Source organism: Onychostoma macrolepis, chromosome 19 (assembly GCF_012432095.1).
Source record: "Onychostoma macrolepis isolate SWU-2019 chromosome 19, ASM1243209v1, whole genome shotgun sequence".
Taxonomy (NCBI): Eukaryota; Metazoa; Chordata; class Actinopteri; order Cypriniformes; family Cyprinidae; genus Onychostoma; species Onychostoma macrolepis.
In genome coordinates this window covers 16,594,966-16,619,779 of record NC_081173.1, presented here as the reverse complement: position 1 = coordinate 16,619,779, position 24,814 = coordinate 16,594,966, and the positions used below count along the sequence as shown (strand labels likewise).

Below are 24,814 nucleotides of genomic sequence, written 5' to 3'. Positions count from 1 at the left end.
TTGACATTTTAGTTTTGATTTCAAATAAGTCTTGCTGTTTTGCTTTTTTGTTAAAGCAGTGTTGCTGTTGTAAAGTTATACAGCTACAGTTGTGTTGCTGGGTTTTAAAGCAGGTTTGATTGTTTTTTCTTCCTTATCACTCCTTATTTACAGGATTTCACTGTCCACTCTGTTCAAATGTGGATGAATGGCTACACATAGATGTGTGCACACACTGTCAGAGCTGTGTGAGATCACTACCATCCTGCTTTTGTGGGGGTGGGTAGGGGTGTTAAATATTTAAAATTTCAAGTATTTAAGTATTTCAAGTATAACATACAACAATAATAAAACAGTGCATTGACATAAAAAAGGAAATTTACTTTTGGTACTTAAGTACTTTTAAAAGCAAATACTTGTGTACTTTTACCTGTAATGGAGTAATATTTGACCAGCAGTATCTGTACTTTCACTGAAGTGATGGAGTTGTGTACTTTGTCCACCTCTGACAGTCTAAAACGTTTTGCTTACGAATGGGAAAAAATATAAAGTGAACGGGAAAACAGACTTTGTACAGAAACGACAAAGATTGAGCATGCAAACAATTCCGTCACATTTTTCGAGATTTTGTGCGCACGCAAATTTTTTCTAGTGCGCATGCGAACCTCTCTTTTTTTAATGAAATTTTTCAGTTTAACTGTATGAAATAAAAACCAGAAGACACAAATGTACAACAGTGGTTATATAAATATATTTTAAATGTTTGATTAAAATTATTACTAGGGACAATTTAGTAGTTGCGGAGTATTGGTTGGGACTCTTATAGCTTCCTACTAAATTCTATACCCTTGAGTATGGATATATTGTCTGAAAACAAGTCTTAATATCTTAAACAGTTTTGCTTTTCTAGTAAATTCATCTTGTTTTAATAATTTTGTGAACTACGATTACAGTAAAAATTATTTTTTTGTATTAATATTTATACACTATAAAAAGTGATAAGTTGACTTAACTTTAAAAAAAAATTGAAGAAACCCTTGGCCTTAAAATTTTAAGTAAATGATAATTTAAAAAATAAGTTAATTGAATTGTCAAGTTCACTTAACTTTTTTTTAAAAATTATTATGTACTTAATAATTTTAAGGCAACAGGTTTCCTCAATTTTTTTAAGTTAAGTCAACTTTCACTTTTTACAGTGTAGCTATGCCTCAAAAACAAGACAAAACCCTCCAAATTAGCAAATAAAATGCTATTTTTGCTAACACACTGCTACTAATAGAAATGCAGTATGTTACTGTTGCAGTATACATGACTATGGCCTGTTTAAGGAAATGGGTAGAGTACTGGGAGAGGAAGGGCTGTATTTCCTTTTATTCAGGAGGCACAGTGCAGTCAATGATTGGTCAGTTTGTCACTATACATCCTGTTGAAAAGTAATCACACAAAAATATTCTTGTTCTTTGTTTTTATTTGGTTTCAGGCGCCCTGGAATTTGAACAAATTAGGAAAAGCAGAGATCAGAGACTGTGCTATTACAATAGTCACCTTAATCAAGAGAGAGCTCAGCAATGAAATCTTGGAGCATTTCTAAAGACATTCCCATTGGTTGCTAAGTAATGGCAGACATCATTATCTCTTCAAACAGGAAAGGAATTCATCAAAGCCCATTCTTGACAATACAACCTCTACGCAAGTTAACGATGCAATACGTGCAGTATGTTGAAGGATCTTGACATTTTAGTTTTGCCATCTGGTAAAGACCTACAAGCCAATTAGAGAAATGCTGTAAGATCGGAATAGCAACATGATAAATGTGAATAACAAGCTTCGTGGTGATGACAGATCAATTCAGAGACTACAGTCTGAATATCAAGTCGTTACCAATTTACAAAACAATTCAACAACCATGATCCATTTATACAGCATTGTGCATTCATTGCTTGGTCCCTTTGTTTACAGTGGCTCTGTAACTGTCCATTCACTAGACACCAATCTCTGTCTTTAATATTTTTGGTTGGAGACATCACAGTCTCAAACTCTTTAAAGCTTTTGTGTTTTCAGGTTCAAATAACTCAAAAGAAAGTACATGTTAAAACATTGTTTTTCCTCATTGGTTCTAGCCCTCAAACTCTAGTTCTCAACTATTTTTTTTTCTTTCTTTTTTTTTCTAACCAGTGGGTCATAATCCAAACAGACGGGGATTCACTCATTTATATGTGCTATTTAGCTGTTTGAAACCTTTTTAAAAGTGCACTTGGTATCTGCACATTAACATATGGCCAATTTACACAAATTGAAATGTAGAATATAAAGGCAAATAAACATAATAAATCCCAAATCATATCTCTGGCAACCTGCTGCATTCAACCCACTGTTTTTTAGGTTTCTAACAAACACTTTCACATTCTCCTTCATCTGCTACAGAGAAATGAAAAACAAAAACTGGCATTTATCAAAATGGACGTAGAAAAAGAAGCAATAGCAATAATTAAAATATTAATAATAATAACATTACAAAAAATGAACATCAAAATGCTGTCTTTCCAAACCAAGGTAGGTACCATGACAACTTTGTGAAAGAGAATAGAAAAAAAGTTCTACAAAAAGAACCAATTATTGTTTTTAAAATATGAGTAATCTAATGTTTACCACTATACAAATCACGCTATACAGCTACAAATCTAAAATCCTCCCTTTTTTCTTTCTCGAAACGTTTAAGTTCTTTCAAATTAACATTTTTAGTCTATGGAGGGGCTGTTTGAATTGCAGTGATTGTGGGTAAACGTTTAACACTCATGACATTAGGTCAACCTGGAGTAGAGAAGAACGTCCTCAGGAAAGCAGGTTTCTGAGGATATTATTCTTGATACGTATCATACGTAAAAAAAATCAGGTTCTTTGGTTCCATTCATATGTTACTGTATACGCATAGTTCCCTTGACTTTTTTTAAAAGGGTATCTTTGACCTCTACTGACTCCAGGTTTGACCTACTGTTAGCCAATCACAAAACACACATTTATGCATGAACTCATACATACATACATCGTTCACTCATGTATGTTCCTGTGCTTTGGTAATGAAGTGTTACAAAAGATAAAGGGTATGAATGTTAAATATGAAAGAGGTATTTGGTATTATTATTCTTCTTCTACTATTTGGCAAGTTCAACTCTATTATCATAAAGAGGACACAAATGTTCCTTCTCTTGTATCAACATATAAAATCTCCTTGAAAATATATCCCATTTTCATTTGGTTATTATTTAAATGTTAAAAGGTTTTCAAAGAAAAATATGGCAGTTCAATGTCAAAAGAGGGAAGACAGAAAATGTTTGACTATTAAAGCATATTACTGTTGTGGATGTTTATGTGAATAGGTTTGTTATTAAGTCCATTTTATTGCAGCTTCCCCTTTTAACACGAACTGCAAAAACATCAACACAATGGCTTAGGTTCATCTAAAGAGGACATGGATATAAAGACAAATGAAAACCTTAAAAATTTTACATCTTTGGATATCATAAAGCTTGGTTTTCATATCAAAAACATTTTTGGATAATCTGCTGCCATGCCTGTTCGTTTGGGAAAGAGAGAACGCAGTGCTTTCTCAGTAAACCCAAAATCAACCATCATCTCGCAGCTCCTTCAAGTTCCCATGGCAACCGATTTGGCATCTGGAGAAAAGACCAGTTGGTTTGGCTGGAAAGAATCACTTTGGATAAGCATCCTCTCGATGCCATCACATATTCCTTGGTGGAAAGCAAAATATCCTAAGCTTTTGGTTTCACAGGGTTTTTTTTGTGGTATCCACATGGAAAGGCCCAAAAATATCCCATTACAATTCTCAAGGGTCCATACATTCCATGTGTAATTTCATATTACATTCTCTGAACAAAACAAATCCCCTTCTGTACATGCTGTTTCATCTTTTTCTTTGGAGTTTAGGTTTAGCAGCATCAGAAAGGAATCCTTGGAACGGCTTGGCAGGATCCTAATCATCATATCCGAAACATACGATGGATCCAAGGTGTGTTTGAAGTATTCCACGGCTTAAATGCTTCTGTAGATCTCTGGACGATGCGTTAGGGAGGGGTTCCCAGACAGCTTTTGTCTGCTAAGGCAATATTTGGAGCCAGAGGATGGGCAGCCACGGTCACACTCTCCATGGCAGTCGACCAGATGGGCACCTGAATGCAGGTTCTGGAGGCAGCTGGCACAGGCACTGGCAGTGGGAAGGGTAGCGGGTATCTGCTATTTTTTGGCTGAGGTAGGCAAGCTTTATTAGCAGGGGGCTAATGTCAGCCCAACATAACATTCTGAGGTAGCTATCTTTGGAGGTATACAGCTTTTGGTGGGTATTATAAAGAATAGGAAAGAGGGAAATGTGGGAAGAATCCATCACCTTTATGGTTCCTCTGGGGTACAGCCTGCCTCGAGGCATGTGGTGAAACATATAACAATCAATTCATCTGAACTCACACAACCACAAGCGAAGGCAAAAGCAAGGCCACATTATTAATCTTGGTATATCTGAGCTAAGGCTAACAAATGGAACAAACCTCTGTTCCCTGTAATCATTTCAACTGAGAATATGACTTATTGTAGCTTGTTTTGTAAATCATGTAGTTCACTAAATCATACTGAAGAGAAGGCTACATCTTATTACCAGAGGACGCATTGCAAAAGGAAGTTTTGGTTTTAGAAGAAAGCCCTTTGGTAATAAAATATAAAGCGGGGTTGGTATCATTTTTGTTGTGTTTAGCTTCCATTGTGTTTTTATGCTCAGAAAGAGTGCAGTAACTATTTGTAACTTAGCATGCTAGCATAAAAAAATGACTACAATATCTCCTAAGGCTATCATTTGGTGTTCTTGTGCAGACACATCGAAATAAAGATCTTTAAGGAGTCAAGCTTTGGTTCTAAAGGGAGGGAGCAAAAGAAACAAATGGGACAGGCTAAGTTAAACCAGCTCAATTAGCAAAACGTTTGTTGTTAAAACAGGCCCATTTACACCTTTAAACAGTAGCAGCAGTTTAGGTGACATACTGGGCATGATAAATATGGACTAAAGGGATTTTGGTGGGCAGGCTAGGCAGAGGAACCACAAGGAGAGAGATCACTGAGGCAGTGCTAGCTAAGGGCTAATGCTAGCCAGTTCCTGTGCCTGTGCCTGTGCCTGGCAGACTGGATGAGTGCTGCTCAATAAGAACCTGGCATTGGGCCTGGCGATCTATATTATGACCCTGAAAAAGAGAAAACAGCCATGAGTATGATAAGCTACCTTTTTACGAAACCCTGACAATCAGAGCACAAGTTCAGTTCCAGCTATTGATAAACTCTGTTAGCAGACAAGAAAAAGTTTTTGGCAGTGACTAATTAGTAAACGACAATCGTGCAAAGCAACTTCACAAGCTAACTACAGTGACACTACTGGGGTAAGATATTCAACTGATATTCAGATGAAACGACAAAATCAAGAGTAGCATATCCATTCACTAACTGTGTTGAGATGATATTTTGTGGCATCTGTGGTCAAGAGAAAAAATGAAGGTTGGGGTTGGGGGGGGCTATATTGGGTAAAGATGGTTTCTTCTCGGTTATAATGTGCTGAGAAGCTCGACTGGAAGTCTTACTTGTGGAACCAGTTCAATGCCTTGAGCAGGTTGTGTTACTGCCGCTTTTGGGATGCCGTTGGGATGCCCTCCATCTTCACCCTGTGGCACAGACCAGCTGTCCTGAGTCCCCTTCCTACAGAGGTAACTGAGAAAAAAATGAAATGTATTTATTATACTTATACTATTATATCTTATTTTATATGTACATATACATATATGCATTATATATATTATGTAATTGTTATTACACTGTATATTCAAATGTATGATTGTGAAGTGAATCGATATAAAATTTGCACATATATTTTGTACATCTCTCCAAAAGGTCCATTACCTGCGTCGATATCCAAACATGAGGAAGAGCACACAGAAAATGATGCAGGCCATGCCAATGTGGATGCCAACCACAATGCTGCTCACCGAGCTCTCTACTCCCCTGCAGTTACATTGAGTTTCCTCTCCTGCAGCAAATAAAATTATTATTATACACTTATATAATAAATAATAAACACAATCATGTGTGCCAAAACAAATGCTAATTTACCTGCTCTGGTTTTAGCACTAGTTCCGTCCTCAGCCAGTGAAACAAGTTTCTTTGAACAGTCGCTCTCTCCATTGCCATTGTAGGCCACCAGTTTGACTTCATACACAGCGCCGGGGTCTTGTGAAAAAAATGGAGATGGTCAGTATCACACACACTGCAAATCAATCAAAGTTACTCATGCATTTGCCTCACACATGCACAATCTAATACATATACATTGAGCTGGTTTTGTTGACTTTGCAGTCACAGTAGAACTATTGATCAGCTGAGTCATGGTGATTGAGGTCCGGTGTAAAACCTCCTGGCTATGGTCCTTTTTTACTTGGGCAATTTTCTTGTTATGTCATGTAGGATCTGTTTTTGTCAATATCTCAATTTTCATACTCTCTTCGTTGTTCTCTGGATTCACACATTTGTCACGTAACAATACTAGGAAATACTTAGAGGAGAATTTGTTCTCTAGTGCTCATGATTTATTTCAGGTCTGCTCTTAAGGTGGGTGAGTGAGGGAATATTTCAATTGTCACTGTACAAACATAATGGCTTTTTCAGAGCTGCTGTAACAGGTCATGTAGACAGAATAGTTAAGTGAGAGAGTATTCAGCATAAAATATTAAAATAAGGAGGGCTAGATAGAATCTGATGGCCTTTTGTTGTTGTTGTTGCTAAATTGTACTTAAGCTTATTTTATTTATATTATATATTTATTATTATTATTAAAATTATAAAAGTATTTTCTTTATATTAAAATTGTATATTTTACATGTAGAAAAACCCCCAAAGAGAAACATTTTCAGATTGCAAAGTCATTTTAAGATTTAAGATTTTAAGTTTTCATTTAACATTTTTTAAATATTTTGTAATAAATACAATTCTCTGCACCGAGTTTGAAAACCCCTGACATAAGATATACTTAAAATCAATTTATTTGCATGTATTAACATTTAAAGGCATTAGATTAGCAAACCATTTGGCATTTGCAAAGATATACTGAATCTATAGTCTATAGTTGCATCAATAGTTTAATTTAGTTTATACAAACAAGAAATCCAATTTCCCCTCACCGAGATGAGAAATTGTGTGAGTGTTAACATGGCATGGTAACTGAATTGGCCCCAGGATCTCTCCATGGGGGACCCTGCGGTAAGACAGTCGGAAACCTTCAGTTTTTCCAGGCTTATTGGGCAGCTCCCACAGGACCTGGACTGCTGTGGCGTTTATTGCTTTGGTGAAAAAAGTAGGTGAACTGGGCACTAGATTGGGTGCAAAGAGAGAAAACTCATTATAATTAGCTCAGAGGAACAAGGAACACTGTCAAGAGTTCATTCTGTTCAAGCAAAAAACATAAGATGGATGGGCAAAAAGAGAAGCCATAGCAAGAAAAAAAACATGCTTAAACGTGTGACAAAGCAGAGAGAAGGATAATATTAAAGGACAAGGTAGCAGACAGAGGGAGTCAAAAATGCTGATGTGGGAAAGAGAAGAGAGAGAGAGAGTTTGAAATTGTATTGACCTAAGCAAAACTTAAAAGCAAATAGCATGCAATATGTAATCTGTATGCAGCTACATACCGCCCCCTAGTGTTGTGGAAACAACAGTACTGGACCGTTCACTAGCACCCAGTGGAGAGTAAGCCTTCAGGTAGATGGAGAAGGTGGTCGCGGGTTCAAGGTTTGTGAGGTCATGCTGAAATGTTGTCTTACTCACAGCCTCCTGCAGTTCTTTACTTTCAGGCTCTGAAAACAAAAGTGCACCAATTATGAAGTATTACTCCAAAAATACTAGTAGAGAGCAAAATATGCTCCAGTTTAGTGGAAAATCTGAATTTCAGAGACACTCACCGCCATATTTGCGGATATGCAGCACATATCCGATGATCCCGTCTGTGATTTCGGATGGTGGCTGGGTCCAGGAGAGCTGCAGGGTGGTTTTAGACAGAGCCGTGGCTTTCAGGCCCTGAGGAGCATCGGGCAGCTCTTTGGCCAGGGACACAGCCAGACGAGCACTGGCCTGGTTAGTGCCGGCAGAGTTTTCAGCGATGCACTGGTATATGGCCTCATCCTCTGATGTGATACGAGTCACGGCCAGGGTGCTATAAACAATCATTATTATTATTATTATTATATGTATGTTATATGAGTATGTTAACATACACAGATATTGCACATCTCACAATTCGGATGATAGAATATAAAACAGGTGAACACTGACATCTAGTGGACACAAGTTGGTAATACCTCCAGACAAATTATTGCAGGTAAATAAAGCAATTAAAATATTGTACACATATACATTTAAAAAAGAAAAAGATAAAAATAAATAAATACGAAACAATTAACAGAATGTTTTTTTAAATTAAAAATACCAATACAAATAATAATAATAATAAAAATCTAAACAGGTATATAAACAAATAAACAGACACTTTTAGATTTTATGCCATTTTAGATAATTATTTTTTGTATTTTTATTTGTTAATTTGTCTGTTTATGATATATGCCTATGTATTGTTTAAGGTTTTATGGACTGTGTGTTTCAGCAGTAAGTTTGTGCATCCCTGTCGATACTTCTGAGTCTCATATAATTTAATTTAAGTGTGTACCTGTTATTGTTAGTGAGCTTCACATTATCGCCTGGTGTGAGTATCTTTCCATTCTTCAGCCAGATAATATGAGGCTCAGGAACACCCTGAGCCACACATGTGAACACAGCACTGCCTCCTGCTGGCTTAGACACAGACTGCGGCCACTGAATGAACTCTGGAGGAGCTGGGGAAACAGAGGAATAGGGTGAGACCAGGGTTATTATCGTTAAATCAATTTAAAACTAAATCATACACAAACTCAAACTTTTTTTTTTTTTACTTGAAATAAAATATATGTTATGTATGTATTAAAATAACTGAAATAAAATTGAATAAAAACTACATATACATATAAAAACTTTGACAAAATGCACACAACAAAATTACTAAATGATGTAAATATTAAACTAAAAATATATAGCTATTAATTTAAATGATGCAATCTCAATGAGATTAAAAAAAACATTGGGTGAGACAAATAACAGGAAGACATTATTTATTTATTTAACCAATTAATGCCTTATTCTGCATGACCATATTTTAGATCCCATACCTAAACATAACTACTACTACAACTGCCTATCAATAAGCTAGGTTTAGAGTTTAGAGAGGAAAAACTGTTACCAAATTTTTATTTAATTAATACATGTGAAAATTGTATGCAGTACAGACAGTATGACAGCGAGGCAAAGATAATTTTTCTGTCAGATGAGAATCAGACATACATTTGTTTAAGAGAAAGACACCTTAATATTAATATTTAATAAATTAAATGATTTCATATATTTTACCATTATATGGCTCTTTGAAACACTAATTTACCTTGACACTAACATCAGATCCTGAACTTAAACTCTTTTTATAACCGCTTTGTATCTTGCAAAATGACCCCTGCAGCCCCTCCTCTGGCTCAGCAGCGCTGATGCAGGTTCACCGTTCCGCTTGACACCCCTTCAGTGTCCACACAATGGCCATGCATATATGTAGAGCTCTCCAGACCCCAGGACTATGCATCTCATTGATCTACTGACACCCACCACAACCAAACACCCCCACAAGAGCCCCTTCTCCCTGGGAAGAGGGTCCGAAGTGGTCTGTGGAGGTGTGGAAGGTCATAGGTCAAGGGGAACCCTATTTCAATAGACAGCTATTAATCAATGCAGGCACAGATCTTTAAAACAGCGCAGCTTCCCCTTCAAATGAGGTCAAAAAATTTTTAAACCGTTGGACAGAAATATAGATTTGCCAGATCAATATGAGCTGCAGAGAAGATGTTTAATTAGGTTTCACAGCTGATTGTTCTGTTTCTCATCATTGTGTCCTGAATAATATCTCTAAAGAGAATTAAAAATGAAAACATTTTTTAAAATCGACTTCAGAATCAATTTGTAATCAAAGTGAGTTAACATATGCATATATATGTGTTTGTGTGTGTGTGTGTGTGTGTGTGTGTGTGTTTGTTTATACGTATAACCTTATATAGCTTATATAACCTGAGGTTAGAATACTATGACAAGACATCAAGTACCACTATAAAACACAAAATTCATCATATATGTGCAAGTAGGCCTGAAATGAAAAATACAGCCTTTAAAAACACTTCAGTGGGTTCTGCTCAGGCTTTAGGGTCAAAGTGAAAAGTGGGAGGGGCTGGAGGGGTGTGTGTATAATGAAACTATGGCAGGGCACAATAGGACAGAGGTCACTTCAGACCTCCAGACACAGTCTGAATAAACGGCGGTCACACAGTGTGTGTGTGTGTGTGTGCGTGTGCGTATGAGGAGGGGTGTCATTCATCAACCACGTCATTGTGGTTCTCTTCTCTCCCAAGAAGAACTTCACACTTGAACCTGAGAAGAACTTTTGATGAATAGACATCCTTGAATAGAAATGTTTTAAACTGAGGAGGGACTAAATAAAGGCCCTGAGAGGGAGCTGATACATGCTGCATCTGTCTGGCTGATATACACATCTGTGTATATTAAGAAATTTTAATGATTTTGTGAATTGTCTCCATGAATTGGAGCTCAAATATTAATAATGGTTCTTATTATTAGCAATGCTGAAATCAGTTTTTTCGGCTTTATATTTTTGTGTAAACCATGATACGTTTGATCAATCATTAATGCATCCTTGCTGAATAAAATATGAGTTTCTTAAAAAAATCTTACTTTTCCAAACTTTTGAATGGTAAAAATATTAAGCAGCAAAAAAGTTCAACATTCATAATTCAACACTGAGGACTGGAGTAATGGCCGCTGACAATTCAGCTTTGCCATCAAAAGAATAAATTACATTTTGAAATACATTCAAATAGAAAACAGTTATTTTAAATTGTAATAATATTTCACAATATTACTGTTTTTACTGCATTTAAAAAAAAATGTAAAAAAAAGTAGGTGAGCATAAGAGACTTCTTTCTCAAACTTAAAAAAACTATATTACTATATTATTATTATAAACCTATATTACTATAGCAACTTTTATCAGTTGATATGTAATATTAGACCTGATTTCCAAAAGTGATGGAGTTAACTAAACATGCCATTTACACACTTAGAAATATTGAAATTTTTTTTATTTATTTTTTAACATTAGAATGTAAAACTGCACTGTTTCTATTTCTGTCAGACAAAAGCATTTATATATCATTTAAAAAACTAAGTGTTTAGGTCCGACTTAAACTGAACTTCTTAAGTATGTGTAAAAGCCCAGTGAAAGTCAGCTATAAATACAAGCACACTTAAAACACACATGCACATGTCGATCTGTGACTGATTCAGATGGATATATAATTTCATGACATGTAATTTCCCCTGCCTGCAAACGGGAAGCAATCAGAGTAAAATTAAATAACAGCATCAGCTTTTGGGGTCTGTTTTCCACTCCAACAGCTAACCAGCTGTGTCTTTTCAACCAGGATCAACTGACAGCATCAGTGCCCAATCCATCTCATGTATTGATCAGTTATTCTTTTAGCAGGGTCTCAGATCCTGACCTTGAGTCTGATCAGGTGGCTATTTCTCATTCATTTAATTCTGTTGTGTGACTTATGCAATCAATTAATATTACTGAAAAACATTGCTGCCTCCTGACTTGAATAAGCTGGTTCTTGAATGCATTCGTGGATTTCAAGTCACATGTAATGACTTATATCATCAGTAAGCCTCATGTTTAATATGAATAGCTATTTCTGCACCTGCTTTGATGTGTAGGCATACATTTTCAGATTGAGAAAGTGTAACTTAAGGAAACCCCTCAGCTGAACCAGATGTCAATTTTATTTTTCATATTAAAAATAGCCCAGGGTGAAAATAGAGGAAGGGGTTCCCTAAACACAAAGCTGTTATAACGTCACAATCCCCCCCTTGAACAACTGCCCTCATAATGCTATGGAAACTGTGGGGGAGGGGTCATGAAGGCCCATCACCCTTCCTCATTTGAGGACCATCCATTCTACTGCTTCATCACCTGTCTGTCAGAGGAGGCTCCACCCCCTCTGCTTCCTAGGCCAATGTCAAAGGTGAGAAATGAGAGGGCAGAGGTGAGAGGGGATACCTCGCTCCTCCCAAAACATACATATGCACACTAGGAAGACTGCTCTTTGCCTGTCTGTCTTCCTTTTTGTTCTCTATTGTCCACATCCTGGCTCAGCATCTGTCCTAACCTTCATGACTGTGTGAAAGTGCAGACCTCACATCCACAATGAGCAGTCTGGAGGACTGACCTGACATAAACAAACCCCTCAGCTTTGAACTTGACTAGGATGTGCTGATTTTACCTTTGTGACTGGCAGACAGACTGTTAAGTTATCAAATGTGTTCACACAACATGACTAAAATATCCAAATCTCCGTTTCTTCTTCTTGTGTGGAATTTCAGTGCTTGTCTGTCCAGTTAATTATCAATTTAACTATCAATTTATTACTTTGAAGGCAATTTTCAGCAGACATTGCTCCAGTCTTTTCAGTCTTTCAGAAATAATATGCTAATATTTGGTGCTCAATAAACATTTTGTATTATTATCAATGTTAAAAACAGTTGTGCTGCTTAATATTTTTTTTTGTATAAATAAAAATCTTTTGTAACATTATAAATGTCTTTACTGTCACTTTTGAATAATTTAATGCATCTTTGCTGAATAAAAGTTTTAATATCTTTAAAAAAAAACTGACCCCAAACTTTAGAACTGTACCATATACTGACACATATTAACATTTTAAATTAAATAAATGAACATAATTTTTAATAATTAATGAACAATATGATGTTCACGCAGTAAATTAACATTTACCAAGATTAATAAATGCTGTAATGCTGTTAATTCATTATACTGAATATATTAACTAATGTTAACATATTAAACCTTATTATAAAGTATTATTAATCAAACATATTCCTTGATAATGAATTTAATTTCTGTCACTCTGTGTTACTCAATTTAATTTTGCTTCACTGATCTGAATTACTTAATGAGGCTTTTCTCAGGGTTTGTTGGGAAGGTTGTTGCTTTCTTTTTTTGGAGAAATAACCAAACCTAATCTCTTTGTTCCCATCTTACACAAAAAGTAGATCAATAAATGAATCAATACATTTAAGATTACCTCCCCCAAATGGCTTCACTGCCAATTCTGTTGTAAAAAGACGGATAGGGGTGACTATTGATTGATCAGACTTAAGCTGGACATTTGGGACACAGATAGAGAAAGCACACCTGGGTGTAATTTAACAAATGAATGGATGCATAAAGCTAAGAGACAACAGGATCATCTTCATTATCACAGCAGATATTTAGCATACACTGATCAAATATCGCTTTTACTGTTTAAGATGTTAAAAGACATTATTAGGATTATTCTTTAGTTCAGATGAATGAGAAGCTTAGTCGTTCACACTTACTACTACCGACCGTGATATTAAATATGACTTTTGTACTACGCCTCTCATGGATGATTTACCCATTTGTTCTCATGTTGTTCTTTCCTAAAGACCCCCAGTGTGCAGCTACTTTGAAGAAAGCCAATGAAATATACCTCAGGGATATATGATCAGGTTGAATGTATGGACAGTAGCAGGGTGATGGATGAGAGGTGTCATAGGGGTGTTGAAGGGGGGATATCTCCTAACAGCTGACTTCATTAACCAAGCTATTCCTCTCAATCCCAGCTGGACAGCAGCAGCAGGCCTTAGTTATCATAATGGTAGTCAGAATCTCACACTATCAGACCCAGTACAGAGTGAGGAGAAAACCAAGAAGGGCAAAGGTGAGAGAAGGGAGGGCCTTAATATTGACTTCTCCTGCTGTGCTGACCAGTCAGCTTCCAAGGGTCATGTTCAAAACCAGTTCTGCCTGATGTCTGGTCATCATAGCAGCCAAAAAAATACTATATTCATTCAATACAATCACAGCTACAAACACACACACACAAGACAATAGGCTTGCTCTGTTATGCTCAGTGAAGTGTGCAAATAATAAAATTACTGTTATAGTGCAGCTTTGTGAACTTCTGTCACAACAAATCAGGATTAACCAGTGTGGGGTCAGTTATTATTTGCCACATGGGTTAGGAATATTTCCGAAATACTGAAGCTAAAATATCTACTTTTCTGATTCAATACACTACCGTTCAAAAGTTTGGGTCCAGTAAGATTTACAAAAAAAAAAAAGAATACTTTTATTCAGCAATGATGAGTTAAGTTGATCAAAGTGAAAGTAAAGACATTTATAATGTTACATAAATGTCAAATAAAATCAGTTCTTTTGAAATTCGTAGTAATAAAAGAATCCAAAAAAGTTAAAAGTTTCCACAAAAATATTAAGCAGCTAAACTGTTTTCTACACTGATAATGATAAGAAATGCTTCCTGAGCAGCAAATCAGCATATTAGAGTGATTTCTGAAGGATCATGAGACACTGATGACTGGAGCAATGACTTCTGAAAATTCAGGGGAAAAATTGCATTTTAAAATATATATGGAATATAGAGTATAGAAAACTTTAATATAGAATTATAGAAAACTTTTTCCAATAATTTGTAATGATATTTAATAATATTACTGTTTTGACTGTATTTTGATCAAATAAATGTAGTCTTGGTGGGCATAAGAGATTGTACCAACCCCAAACTTTTGAATGGTACTGTATATCACAAAACACTGCAAATTATCTTTCAGCTGAGACACAAGGCCAAAATGAGGAGAAATTAGATGAAAACATTTTAAAACTTGAGAACATGTCCCAAAATATCTTCAGTACAAATCCAGGAAGTTTACCTTGAACTACCAGTCTGCCCAATGCGGTACGCCTCATCCTGGTACCAGGCCGGTTGGCAGCACACACATACACCCCAGAGTGCTGAAGGGAGACATCGGAGATCATCAGATTCCCCGTCCCGAGCACTTGGATGCCCTCCACTCCTATAGATCTGCCATCTGATGGGAAAAAAATCATGAGAAAAATTAAACTACAAGAAATCTAGAATGTTAAGTTATCTTTGCACAATTTAAGTGTAAGGATTCATACCAAGTCTACTCCAAGACACAATCGGGCGAGGGTTTCCAGTGGCGATACACTCCAGGATGGCAGTCTGATGGATGGTGATGGTGAGGTTCTGTGGGCCGGACAGGATGACTGGCTCCTTATAGGTGCGAGGAACACCTCCTGAGAGTAGAAGGGCAAATAAAGAGATGATGAAACTGGAGCTAAATTACAAATCACTAATATAAGGATGACATCTGACATCGTGACATTTGAGGTAATCAATGTGCTGGTTGTTCAATACAAACATAATATAGCACATTGCTTATTTACAGGATGCATAGAGTTTAAGGTTAAGGTTATGTACATGCAGTCTGGGGTGTTTGCCAGATTAAGGGTGACTACTGACCGGTTACGTTCAGATAGGCCTCATGGCTGTAGCGGGTGTTGGCGATATTAGTGGCAACACAGCGATAGACAGCAGCATCTGATTTCTTAACTCCTGTTATCTGCAGAATACCCATTGGGAGAAGTGTGTACCTGTGGAGAAAGAGTAACATGAATGAGCAATCCTGTAAGGAAGAATATAAAGAAAGACAGTAAGAATTTTGTGTTACCTGTCATCAGATGTTCCAAGCACAACACGGTCCTTCTCCCAAGTAATGTTGGCCTCAGGAATACCATTGACCTGACACTGGAAACGTGCAACACCTCCCTCATCTACTGCCATGGACTCTGGGTGAGTGTGGAATTTTGGAAGAGCTGTGGAAAAAAGAGAATTGAGAGTTATTTATAAACCAGATATAATAATAATGATTTCTAAAGGATCAGAAAAACAGAAAACAAAAACTGTAACAAGATTTCACAGTATTATTAATTTTTTACTGTATTAAACAGATGCAGCTTGGACAAGCATAAGAGACTTCCTTAAAAAATATTTTATAGATTTATTTTTATTAATATATATATATATATATATATATATATATATATATATATAAGCATAAATGTATCAAAACTTATTGAGGTTTAGTTTAAATTCAAGATTATTCAAAGAAATATTATTTATACGATTTTGCATGTCAAATAAATTTATCCCGTTTTGAGGATGTTAAGATATTTGGATATAACATTATATAGTTTTCTAGATATTTTCTAGATACAGAAATAAAAGATAAGCATAGTTATTAAGAAAACTATTTTTATGACTCTATGTGGTTTGTACTGTCCCATATGTGAATTTTCTGTGATAACTTGATATTGGCATTTAAAATGGTGATGTTCATTGGGGATGTAGGGTGAGGTGCCAAGAGAATTGTGGTCTAAATAGCCTGGTCATTCATATAATCAATAAGTAGGGGTGTTAGAAGAAAGGGGCTCCCAATGAGAGTTCATTGCCATGGTAACAGTACCTTCTGGGGAAGCATGTAGCGACAACTATAATTCTACAGGATTATCACCCACCCTACTGCTTTTATTGGACCAAAGGGAGAACCAGAGGAAGATGGGAAAGGACAGAGTAACAGATAGTAAATGGACATTGGTACCTCCACTATATCACTGTATTTCCCACATAAACAATTGGGTAATCATAGGCAAAGCATACAATTTCATATCCTAGTGGAAAAACTATCTACTGTCACCCTGTCGCCCCTGTTTGAAATGCTTTCTCTTCAGTCACTCACATGCCAGTTGCACACGGGCCTTGCGGCTGACCAGCATGCCGTAGTGGTTCTGTGCAGCGCAGTAATACTCTCCAGCATCGGTAGCATCTCCATCCCGTCTCTTCTGGAAGCTGCGAATCAGGAGTGTGCCGTTGGATAGGATCTTCGCCCGACTGCCCACTCCCGCAAGCAGCGGAGCTCCGTTCTTATGCCACGTCACCGTAATGGGACCCTCGCCTTCCACCCTGCAGTCCAGCATCAACGGCCTGTCCCGTACCGCAATAACATCACTGGGCTCAGTTAGGAAAGCCAGCTCAGATCCATTACACAAACCTGATAGTGAGAGAGAGAAATGGAAGATGGATCAGAACACAACTGAAACAAACCCTATGGTCTACAATGCAAAAAAAAAGATTATAATAAAGGTTATGCATATGAAACATTGATGAAATGTAAAAAATATGGTGATGAAGTTCTATTGGGTTTAACAGACACTTAACATTCCATAATTTCCTATAGCTCAAAACGTAGAGCATGGCGCTAGCAATGCCAAGATCATGGGTTCAATTCCCAGGGAAAGCAACAGCTGATAAAATATAAAAACTGTAACTTGAATGCAATGTAAGTCGCTTTGGATAAAAGCGTCTGCTAAATGCATAAAATATTTATTTGACTGCACAGATGCTAATGAAGGAGAACAAAACTTGAACTGGATAATGACAATTGTCTTCTGTAGAGCTGCTTTACAGCTGAATTAAATTTGTCTCACAATTGATGAACTCTGCAACATCAACACTGTCACTGAACTAATAGTTAATTAATAGTAAGTAAGGTAGTTGTTATGCTTAGGTATTAGGTAAGATTAGAGATGTAGAATATGGTCATGTAGAATATGTACTTTTTAAGCACAAATAAACAACCAATATGTTAATAATAGGTATGCTAATAATCAACTAGTTAATAGTGAGAAATGGTCTCTGTACTAAAGTGTTACTGAGCTGCTTAACAGCCGAAACTGTATTCATTTCATAACTTCAGAACTTCAGAACATTAATACTGTTATTTTCTTGTTTATTACTTATTTTGAAATAATCTGTAGCAACTTTCATTGAAATATTTTTATTTTATTTTTATTTTAAAATTGCTAAAAGTCCTTTTTGGTCTCATCTGCAACTGCATCATGGATTTTGACATACAGATACTTGTACATTTTTGTGTTTGTTGCATATGTCTGTGTTTTCTTTTAATTCAAGACTCAAAAGGAAAACTTTCCATTTCCACAAAACTGAATTTGTCTCATTACTGATGTCATTGTGAGCTTTACCATCTAAGCATATCTGCCTATTTGCTCAGTATCACCAAACCGAACCTGGTCATCACAATAGGGACAAATGCAATGCAGCCAGTGAACCATAGAGGGCTGTGACAAAGCCAGAGTAGAAGGGATGGAGAATTAGGGTGAGTTATGGGGTCAAGTTAGAGGAATCTCTTTTGAGCAAACGCACCCTTGATGACAATAGCCCTGTGACGACACCCTTTTCCCAAAAACAACTCCCGGCAACCACCAGGAGCCTTCTGCACCCCTCTCAGTCTGGACCATCTGCCCCCCACTTATACAAACCCCCACCATTCCAAACCCCCAGCGGTCACATTTTCCTTTCAGTCTGATTCCAGGGTGACTTTCCCATGCCACTGGTTCACCCCGGTCCTCTCTCATTGTCAACTTGCTACATGGCCATTTCATACATCTTCTGTGCTTTTCATATGGAGAACTCCAGACCTATAGCCACCCTTAATGTGACCTCTGGAGATGGCCGGTGTCTCCGGCAGCTGTTATGTTGAGGAGCACAAGTCTGCTCTTGAACTTGCACTAGATGAGATATGAAGTACCTTTAGCATCTGCTAGGTAGATATAACTGACCCCACTTTCAATATGCACTTCTGTTCCTCTGCTTGCTAAAATATACTCATTTTTGACTACTGGGGTCCTCAAACACCACCTGCACTTGATTGTGACAGCTGTAACGGGATAGTTCACCACAAAAATTAACATTGTGTCATCATTTACTCTGTGGAACACAAAAGAAAACATTTTTTACAAATGTTTCTATATGTTTTTATCCATAGAATGAAAGAGTTCAGTTTTGTTTTGGGCCATACTGATGTTCATTGTGTATACAAAACATGCTGAAACATTATTCAAAATATCTTCATTTGTGTGTAGAAGAAAATCAAACAGAAGTTATTTTGAAGAGCGTTGATAACCAAACTTGTTTGTAGCCACTGACTTCCATAGTGTGGAAAAATACTATAGAAGTCAATGGCTACCAGCAGCTGTTTGGTTACTAACATTCTTTGAAATAACTTCCTTTGTGTTCAGCAGAAGTAAAACACTTTTACAGGTTTGGACTTGAGGGCGAGTAAATGCTGACAGAATTTTCATTTTTGGGTGCATAGCCATTTAAAGAGAATTTTGCTTATTATTGGACATTTTAAGTTGCATATATGCCATTTAGAGCTGTAACAGAGGATGATATATTATACTTGTAGGGATGCAAAATACATCTGTACTATATTGGCTATCAGCAATATTTAAGAAATTACCTTTAACATAGCGCTCAATTAAATTTTATTGTTAAAAACACTAATAATCTAATGACAGTATTAAAATTATCTTTAGCAAATCTCAAAATAAATATATACACGGTACATTATAATCATGTGATGAATAATTTACTTGTAACTTTTACAAACTATTGGTATATTTCAGAAATATCTGTTTCACACTAATTCAAAGTGCATATAGGAAACCATTACTGCAATATCTGACATTACCCATGACAACATGACCAGATAAGCTCAATCGCCCTCACTCTCATATACCTTAGACTCATATACCTTGAACAATATCAATACCAGAGTCTATAAATATATAGCGCTATAAACTTGACTTCCACTGAAGGGAATATCTGGGCTGCACCTTTTGCTCCCGATTAGGTCACACACTGAGCAGATGTAGATGGGACGAGTCGGTCTCTTCCTTTTTCATTTTTATGAGGGCTAGCTTACATCTGACCCTTCCCTGGCTTACTCCACCCGAAGTGTTAATGAAATTCAGAGGTCCCAGGGGAAAGGGGGGTTATGTCACACAAGCTGGATTCAGAAATACAGAGAATAACACATGGGTCTAAGCAATAAAGATATGGATGTTCAAATATAATGTTAGTTCTTTCTTGATACATCCAATTAAATAACGTATTGTTGTAGCAGGGATATAAATGGACTGCATATTTAACACTAACCATGTTAGAGAACAATTAAATATATTAATATACTGTTTTCTAAGGAATAAGTTTTCTGTTTCTGCACACCTCACAATGGAGACTGTGTTCCATGATCTTCCCATTAGAGAAGTTTGTCATTATACCTCATACTCTAGGACCTAAGAGCTCCATTGGTGCTACAACAGTGATGATGGTGCATAAAGTATGTCGATTATAAGTCTATGCTAATAACCCATTGCAACCTGCATGAGACCTGAACAGAAGTGTGATTAAGAGCTCAAGCCTGGTGGATAGAAATGGGGTTTTGGGGGTTTGTAGATGGTGTTGTGAGCAGCAGGAGACCCCCAACCATCCCCACCCCTTGAGCTGTGACCTGGGTCCCTAAAGGGTCATGAGAGAGTTGGTGAAGGGTGGATGAACAACGTGGGGCTTAAGGCAGACAGCCTGTGTCCAGTCACACACACAGTCCCAGCCCCCAGGTTGGTCCATTGTCCCCAGTCTAATGTTGGACCTGAACTTCACGAACTATTGTTGGAAGCCAGACATCATACTAATGGTCTCTAACCAGTGTCTCTAAATGGTCAATGTGGCAAAGATTTGCAACAACCCCCACCATCACTTTACCTTACTTTAAACATACAAAGTACAAAAATAAATAAATAAATAAAACGGCAACATTGTGAAATATTAATACAATTTATAACTGTTTTCTATTTTAGCATATTTTAAAATGTGATTTAGTCCTGTGATGGCAAAGCTGTAGCTGCAGTCAAACCATGATATTTTCTTCGATGAATAGAAATTAAAAAATAAAAATAAAATACGAATTTATTTTAAGTAGAAATCTTTTGTAACATTATAAATATCTTAATTTTCCATTTTGATTTATTTAATGCATCCTTGCTGAATAAAAGCTTTTGAACTTTTGAAAAGACTTATGAATGGTAGTGAACATATAGATCTGCAATGTTTTATAGCTTATCTGAGGAGAAGAAAAATAACTTTGAGACAAAAAAAACTTCACGGATTTGGAATTGAAATTTCAGGCCAAATATTCAATCTCCATTGTCCAGAGAAAATTTTAGCATTATTGAAACTGGCCTGCCACATTGAAAAAGATATAAGCCTTTGAAAGAAATTCTAAATGTATACGAACATTCACAAATTCCTCTTGCTCTCTTTTTCTCCCATTATATCCACAGCAGCAGCAGGAGATCTAACGTAAACAATAGCTGAATACAAACTTGGGGGAGGAATTGTAAAGAAGCTGGGTGGAAAGGGGGGATCATGCTGCTCCGGGTGGGCTTCTTTTGACTCCATAATGGGAGTTAAATTCTTCCTGACTACAACAGCCACAAGCCGCCTGCACAAACACTCCTTTGAGTTGGTCATTTGAGACAAAGTTGTCTTTTGTTTAAACACTGATTGTCATTAGGTGGCATATGCCAAGTTCAAAGTCATGCAAACACACTTCCACCCCCTGCAGTTTCACTCCACCCTCCTCATTAACCAATTACCACTCAACAATTAGCTCTTTTGTGCTCTTCTTTTGATCTATCCTCCACTTTTCATAAATATATCTGTCTCTGACTCAAACTTTTTAAAGGATGTTTTAATATGCTATTTTCAGTCATATAATGGTGCTTAGCAAAATATATGTGTTTCTATTAATTAGATCGTGTCTGTAGGCTAACAGCTTCTTATGAAAAAGTCATTGCCAGACATAAAACCTTTGGGTAAAATCAATAAGCAATATGCTCCAATTGCAGGGGGAGGACACCCCATCACTATGGCCTCAGGTCTTTAATTATTGGGATAAGGACCAGAAGGGGGTCCAGGGCTTCCATTAAGCCAATCTCATTAATGGAGCAAGCAAGGGTTAAAATGTCCCTCTGCTGCAACATGTAAGTTTTAATGCCACTCTTAGTTCCTCTTTGGCTTCATGAACCCTAATGACTTTCTTTCTTTAACAGAACCGCTGAAACTATAAATTTTAAGGCCTCTATAAACTAAGTAATTTTGTGGCTGATTAGCTCGTACATTGTATTACAGGTTATTACGGCAGCTTCATTACAATGAGGGAAATGGCTATTGCTTCAATTAGAGCAATGAATGTTGAAGTGGCTATAGCCTGATAGCATCAAGCAAACATGATTGCTCACAACTTTTTGTGGCGATATACTGAATAACATCTACTGGAGCTTAAAGTTAGCCAAATGATCTATATGATTTTGGTCAAATTTCCCAGGTTTCTCAACAGGAAGGAAATCCATGCAGTGATTGAGACATCGGCCACCCACTGCAGCCTGTGCCCTGTATGTGGATTAGCTAGATGGTGTCTTGTCAGATATGCCTTCTGGAGTGAGAACTTTCCACAAATGAGGAGTCTGTGGAGGGATTACTCCAGCATAAACATATTCAGGCATGCACACTCATAAACCTCCAACAGCTTTAAGACGATTTTAAATTTACCCCTGTGTCCCAATAAGGCTAGAGCAGTGTTATGGAGATCAGGGTGTTAGGGTCAGGTCAAAGGGGGTGGGGAGAGGCTCTCTTTTTGCTCCACCCACTTTGGACCGCTCCGCTGTCCAGAAGGGGGACCCCAAAGGTTAATACCGCCCAAGGTCAACGCAGCCCCCTCTATCTATAAGGTCATCTGTTTCTACCCCCCTTCTTCCTGAGACTCACCATCTCCTTCTGTTCAACTTTCCGACTATGTTTATTTATTATTCCACAGGAGATTTATTCTAAAGAACACACATGATCCAAACTCATGGCCATAACATCTGGTTTGAAAACTGTTTTGATCCCAAGTCATTTAATATAAAAATATATATACAAGCAGATCAGAAATGTTATATTCTTATAAGGATTATTGAGAAGGAAAGAAAAATTACTGAGAAGAAAAAATAATTTGATGCAAGGAGGTTTGATGCATGATTGCTCTACTCTGATAACTTATATTGTTTTGGATATTTTTTAAATGTTCTTAAATATTTGAGTAGCCTGAAGAATAAATTAATATGATAATCAAATCAGACAAATCAACTGTCAAAAAAATAAATAAAAAAATGCAATCGATTTTACATTTCCATGTTTTCTTTTTCTTTCAAGATTCTATATTAACACTATATAAAAAAGTTTTTAACATTATAGCACAATCTTGGTTAGCATGCATTTAACTTGTCATAATTTCTGTCATTTCTTCTCGATTTTATGGGGTTTTTAGACTTAAAACGACTGGAAAAAGGTGAATAGTAACAGCTGAAATGAGTATTTTAATGAAGTTTTCACTAAGATGCAACATCTTTGTGCATCAATAACTTGTCCTGCATCAGGGTAAAGAAACTCTACAACAAAAGTAGTCTATTTGAAGTAGGCTAGTTAAAAACAAAGTAGTAAAATATCAATAAATATGAATTTTGTAATATTTGAATTAGTTTAAAGGTCATACTTACTTAATTCAACGCACTACTTTGGACATAATCGAAATAACAACAATCAGACAGTTTGAAGTCTTAGTTACATTACAAACAGTTATTCTTTTGATACAGAACATCTCAAAATATGATCTTCAAATCTTTCTGGTCAATACATGCTTCTATAAAAACGTATAGAAAAGCGCACACAAATGGGTGAATGGTATAAAACGACAAAATAAAATGACTAAAAATTAAACCATATCTTTACGATGTAAAAATAAATAAGTTTATACTCACATGAACCAACAAACATCAGGAAGGTCAGTAAAATCCGTGGCTTCATTTTTCTGTGTAAATCCTTTCAAAAAAATGAAAACAGGTAGGCTATAGGCTACTTCTTTGGGGTAAAAAAGAGTTTAAAAAGTGAAAGAAAGAAAAAAATTAAACTTTTCTAGTGCAAATGTCTTTCTATTCGAATACAAATTCCAAACGGAGTAAACCTAAAATAACATCGTTACTCTACACATTAACGGCGCTCCAGCTGGGCGCTGCTGGTCACGTCCACGGCCACTCTGAGAATACTCCGCGAGCGCCTCGGCTCAGCACAGCAGTGAGCGCGTGCAGCAATCATTCATTATTCATGATATTGTTGTCGCCGCTTGACGTTGACGCGCGCGCTCTCGCTTCAGTGACAGTTGGCTCTGTGATGAACCAATCGTTAAACCAACCGCTGCCTTTGGGTAGGTGCGTTATGGCTAACGATTTGAGCAAAAATGCCTCTTTATTGCTTTACCACAAGGGGTTACACTCAGAAAGATCGTAACCAAGCTGTTGTCATTAATCAAATATTAAGAATTTAAATATTAAGCTCATAAAAAGTTCTAATGCTAGTTATTGTTTGTTTAGATGCCCAATACAACTGGGCACAGACGTCGTTTGTTGTATTAAACAAAACCACATTGTGGTCAGCATGTGTTGTGGCACTGTAAAGTAGCCTAACCTTAACAAAACCTCCTTATTTGCACTGCATTTTAAGTCCAACCTGTCTCACCCTGTGTGGTCAGATCCAAAGCACCATTAAACCCAGGAAAACACCCAACAAACTGATTCAATTAGCAGAGATTAGCATATGAAGCAGTATATGAATGGATCTGCATGCTAAATAAAGTGAGTAGTCTGCCCAGGGGCCCATCCCCTCCCATTATAGACTACTAATTGAAAGGAAGTATTTAGAGAATCGTTTGA

The 24,814-nt window shown here is 36.7% G+C and overlaps 1 protein-coding gene across 1 annotated transcript; it reads right to left on the bottom strand.

The window, feature by feature from the left end:
- Positions 1-1,437: 1,437 nt before the first annotated feature.
- Positions 1,438-24,074, bottom strand: si:ch211-57n23.4 (immunoglobulin superfamily DCC subclass member 3). Its single transcript, XM_058753803.1, has 14 exons — positions 23,867-24,074; positions 16,885-17,196; positions 15,817-15,961; positions 15,609-15,739; positions 15,245-15,382; positions 14,995-15,153; positions 8,741-8,906; positions 7,980-8,230; positions 7,710-7,874; positions 7,203-7,391; positions 6,139-6,255; positions 5,929-6,055; positions 5,613-5,739; positions 1,438-5,222 (listed from the first exon to the last, which is right to left on the bottom strand). The coding sequence occupies exons 1-14, from the start codon at positions 23,910-23,912 to the stop codon at positions 5,127-5,129; spliced, it is 2,169 nt and encodes a 722-aa protein (XP_058609786.1). The 5' UTR covers positions 23,913-24,074; the 3' UTR covers positions 1,438-5,126.
- Positions 24,075-24,814: the final 740 nt, after the last annotated feature.

Bases quoted from the DNA above. Each gene is read 5' to 3' on its own strand.
- si:ch211-57n23.4 (XM_058753803.1), bottom strand. From the start codon at position 23,912: ATGAAGCCACGGATTTTACTGACCTTCCTGATGTTTGTTGGTTCAT. The intron at 15,740-15,816 runs GTAACACAAAAT...CTTTCTCCACAG, and splicing joins CTTGGAACATCTGATGACAG to GTACACACTTCTCCCAATGG. The intron at 7,392-7,709 runs GTATGTAGCTGC...CACCCAATCTAG, and splicing joins TTCCACAACACTAGGGGGCG to TGCCCAGTTCACCTACTTTT.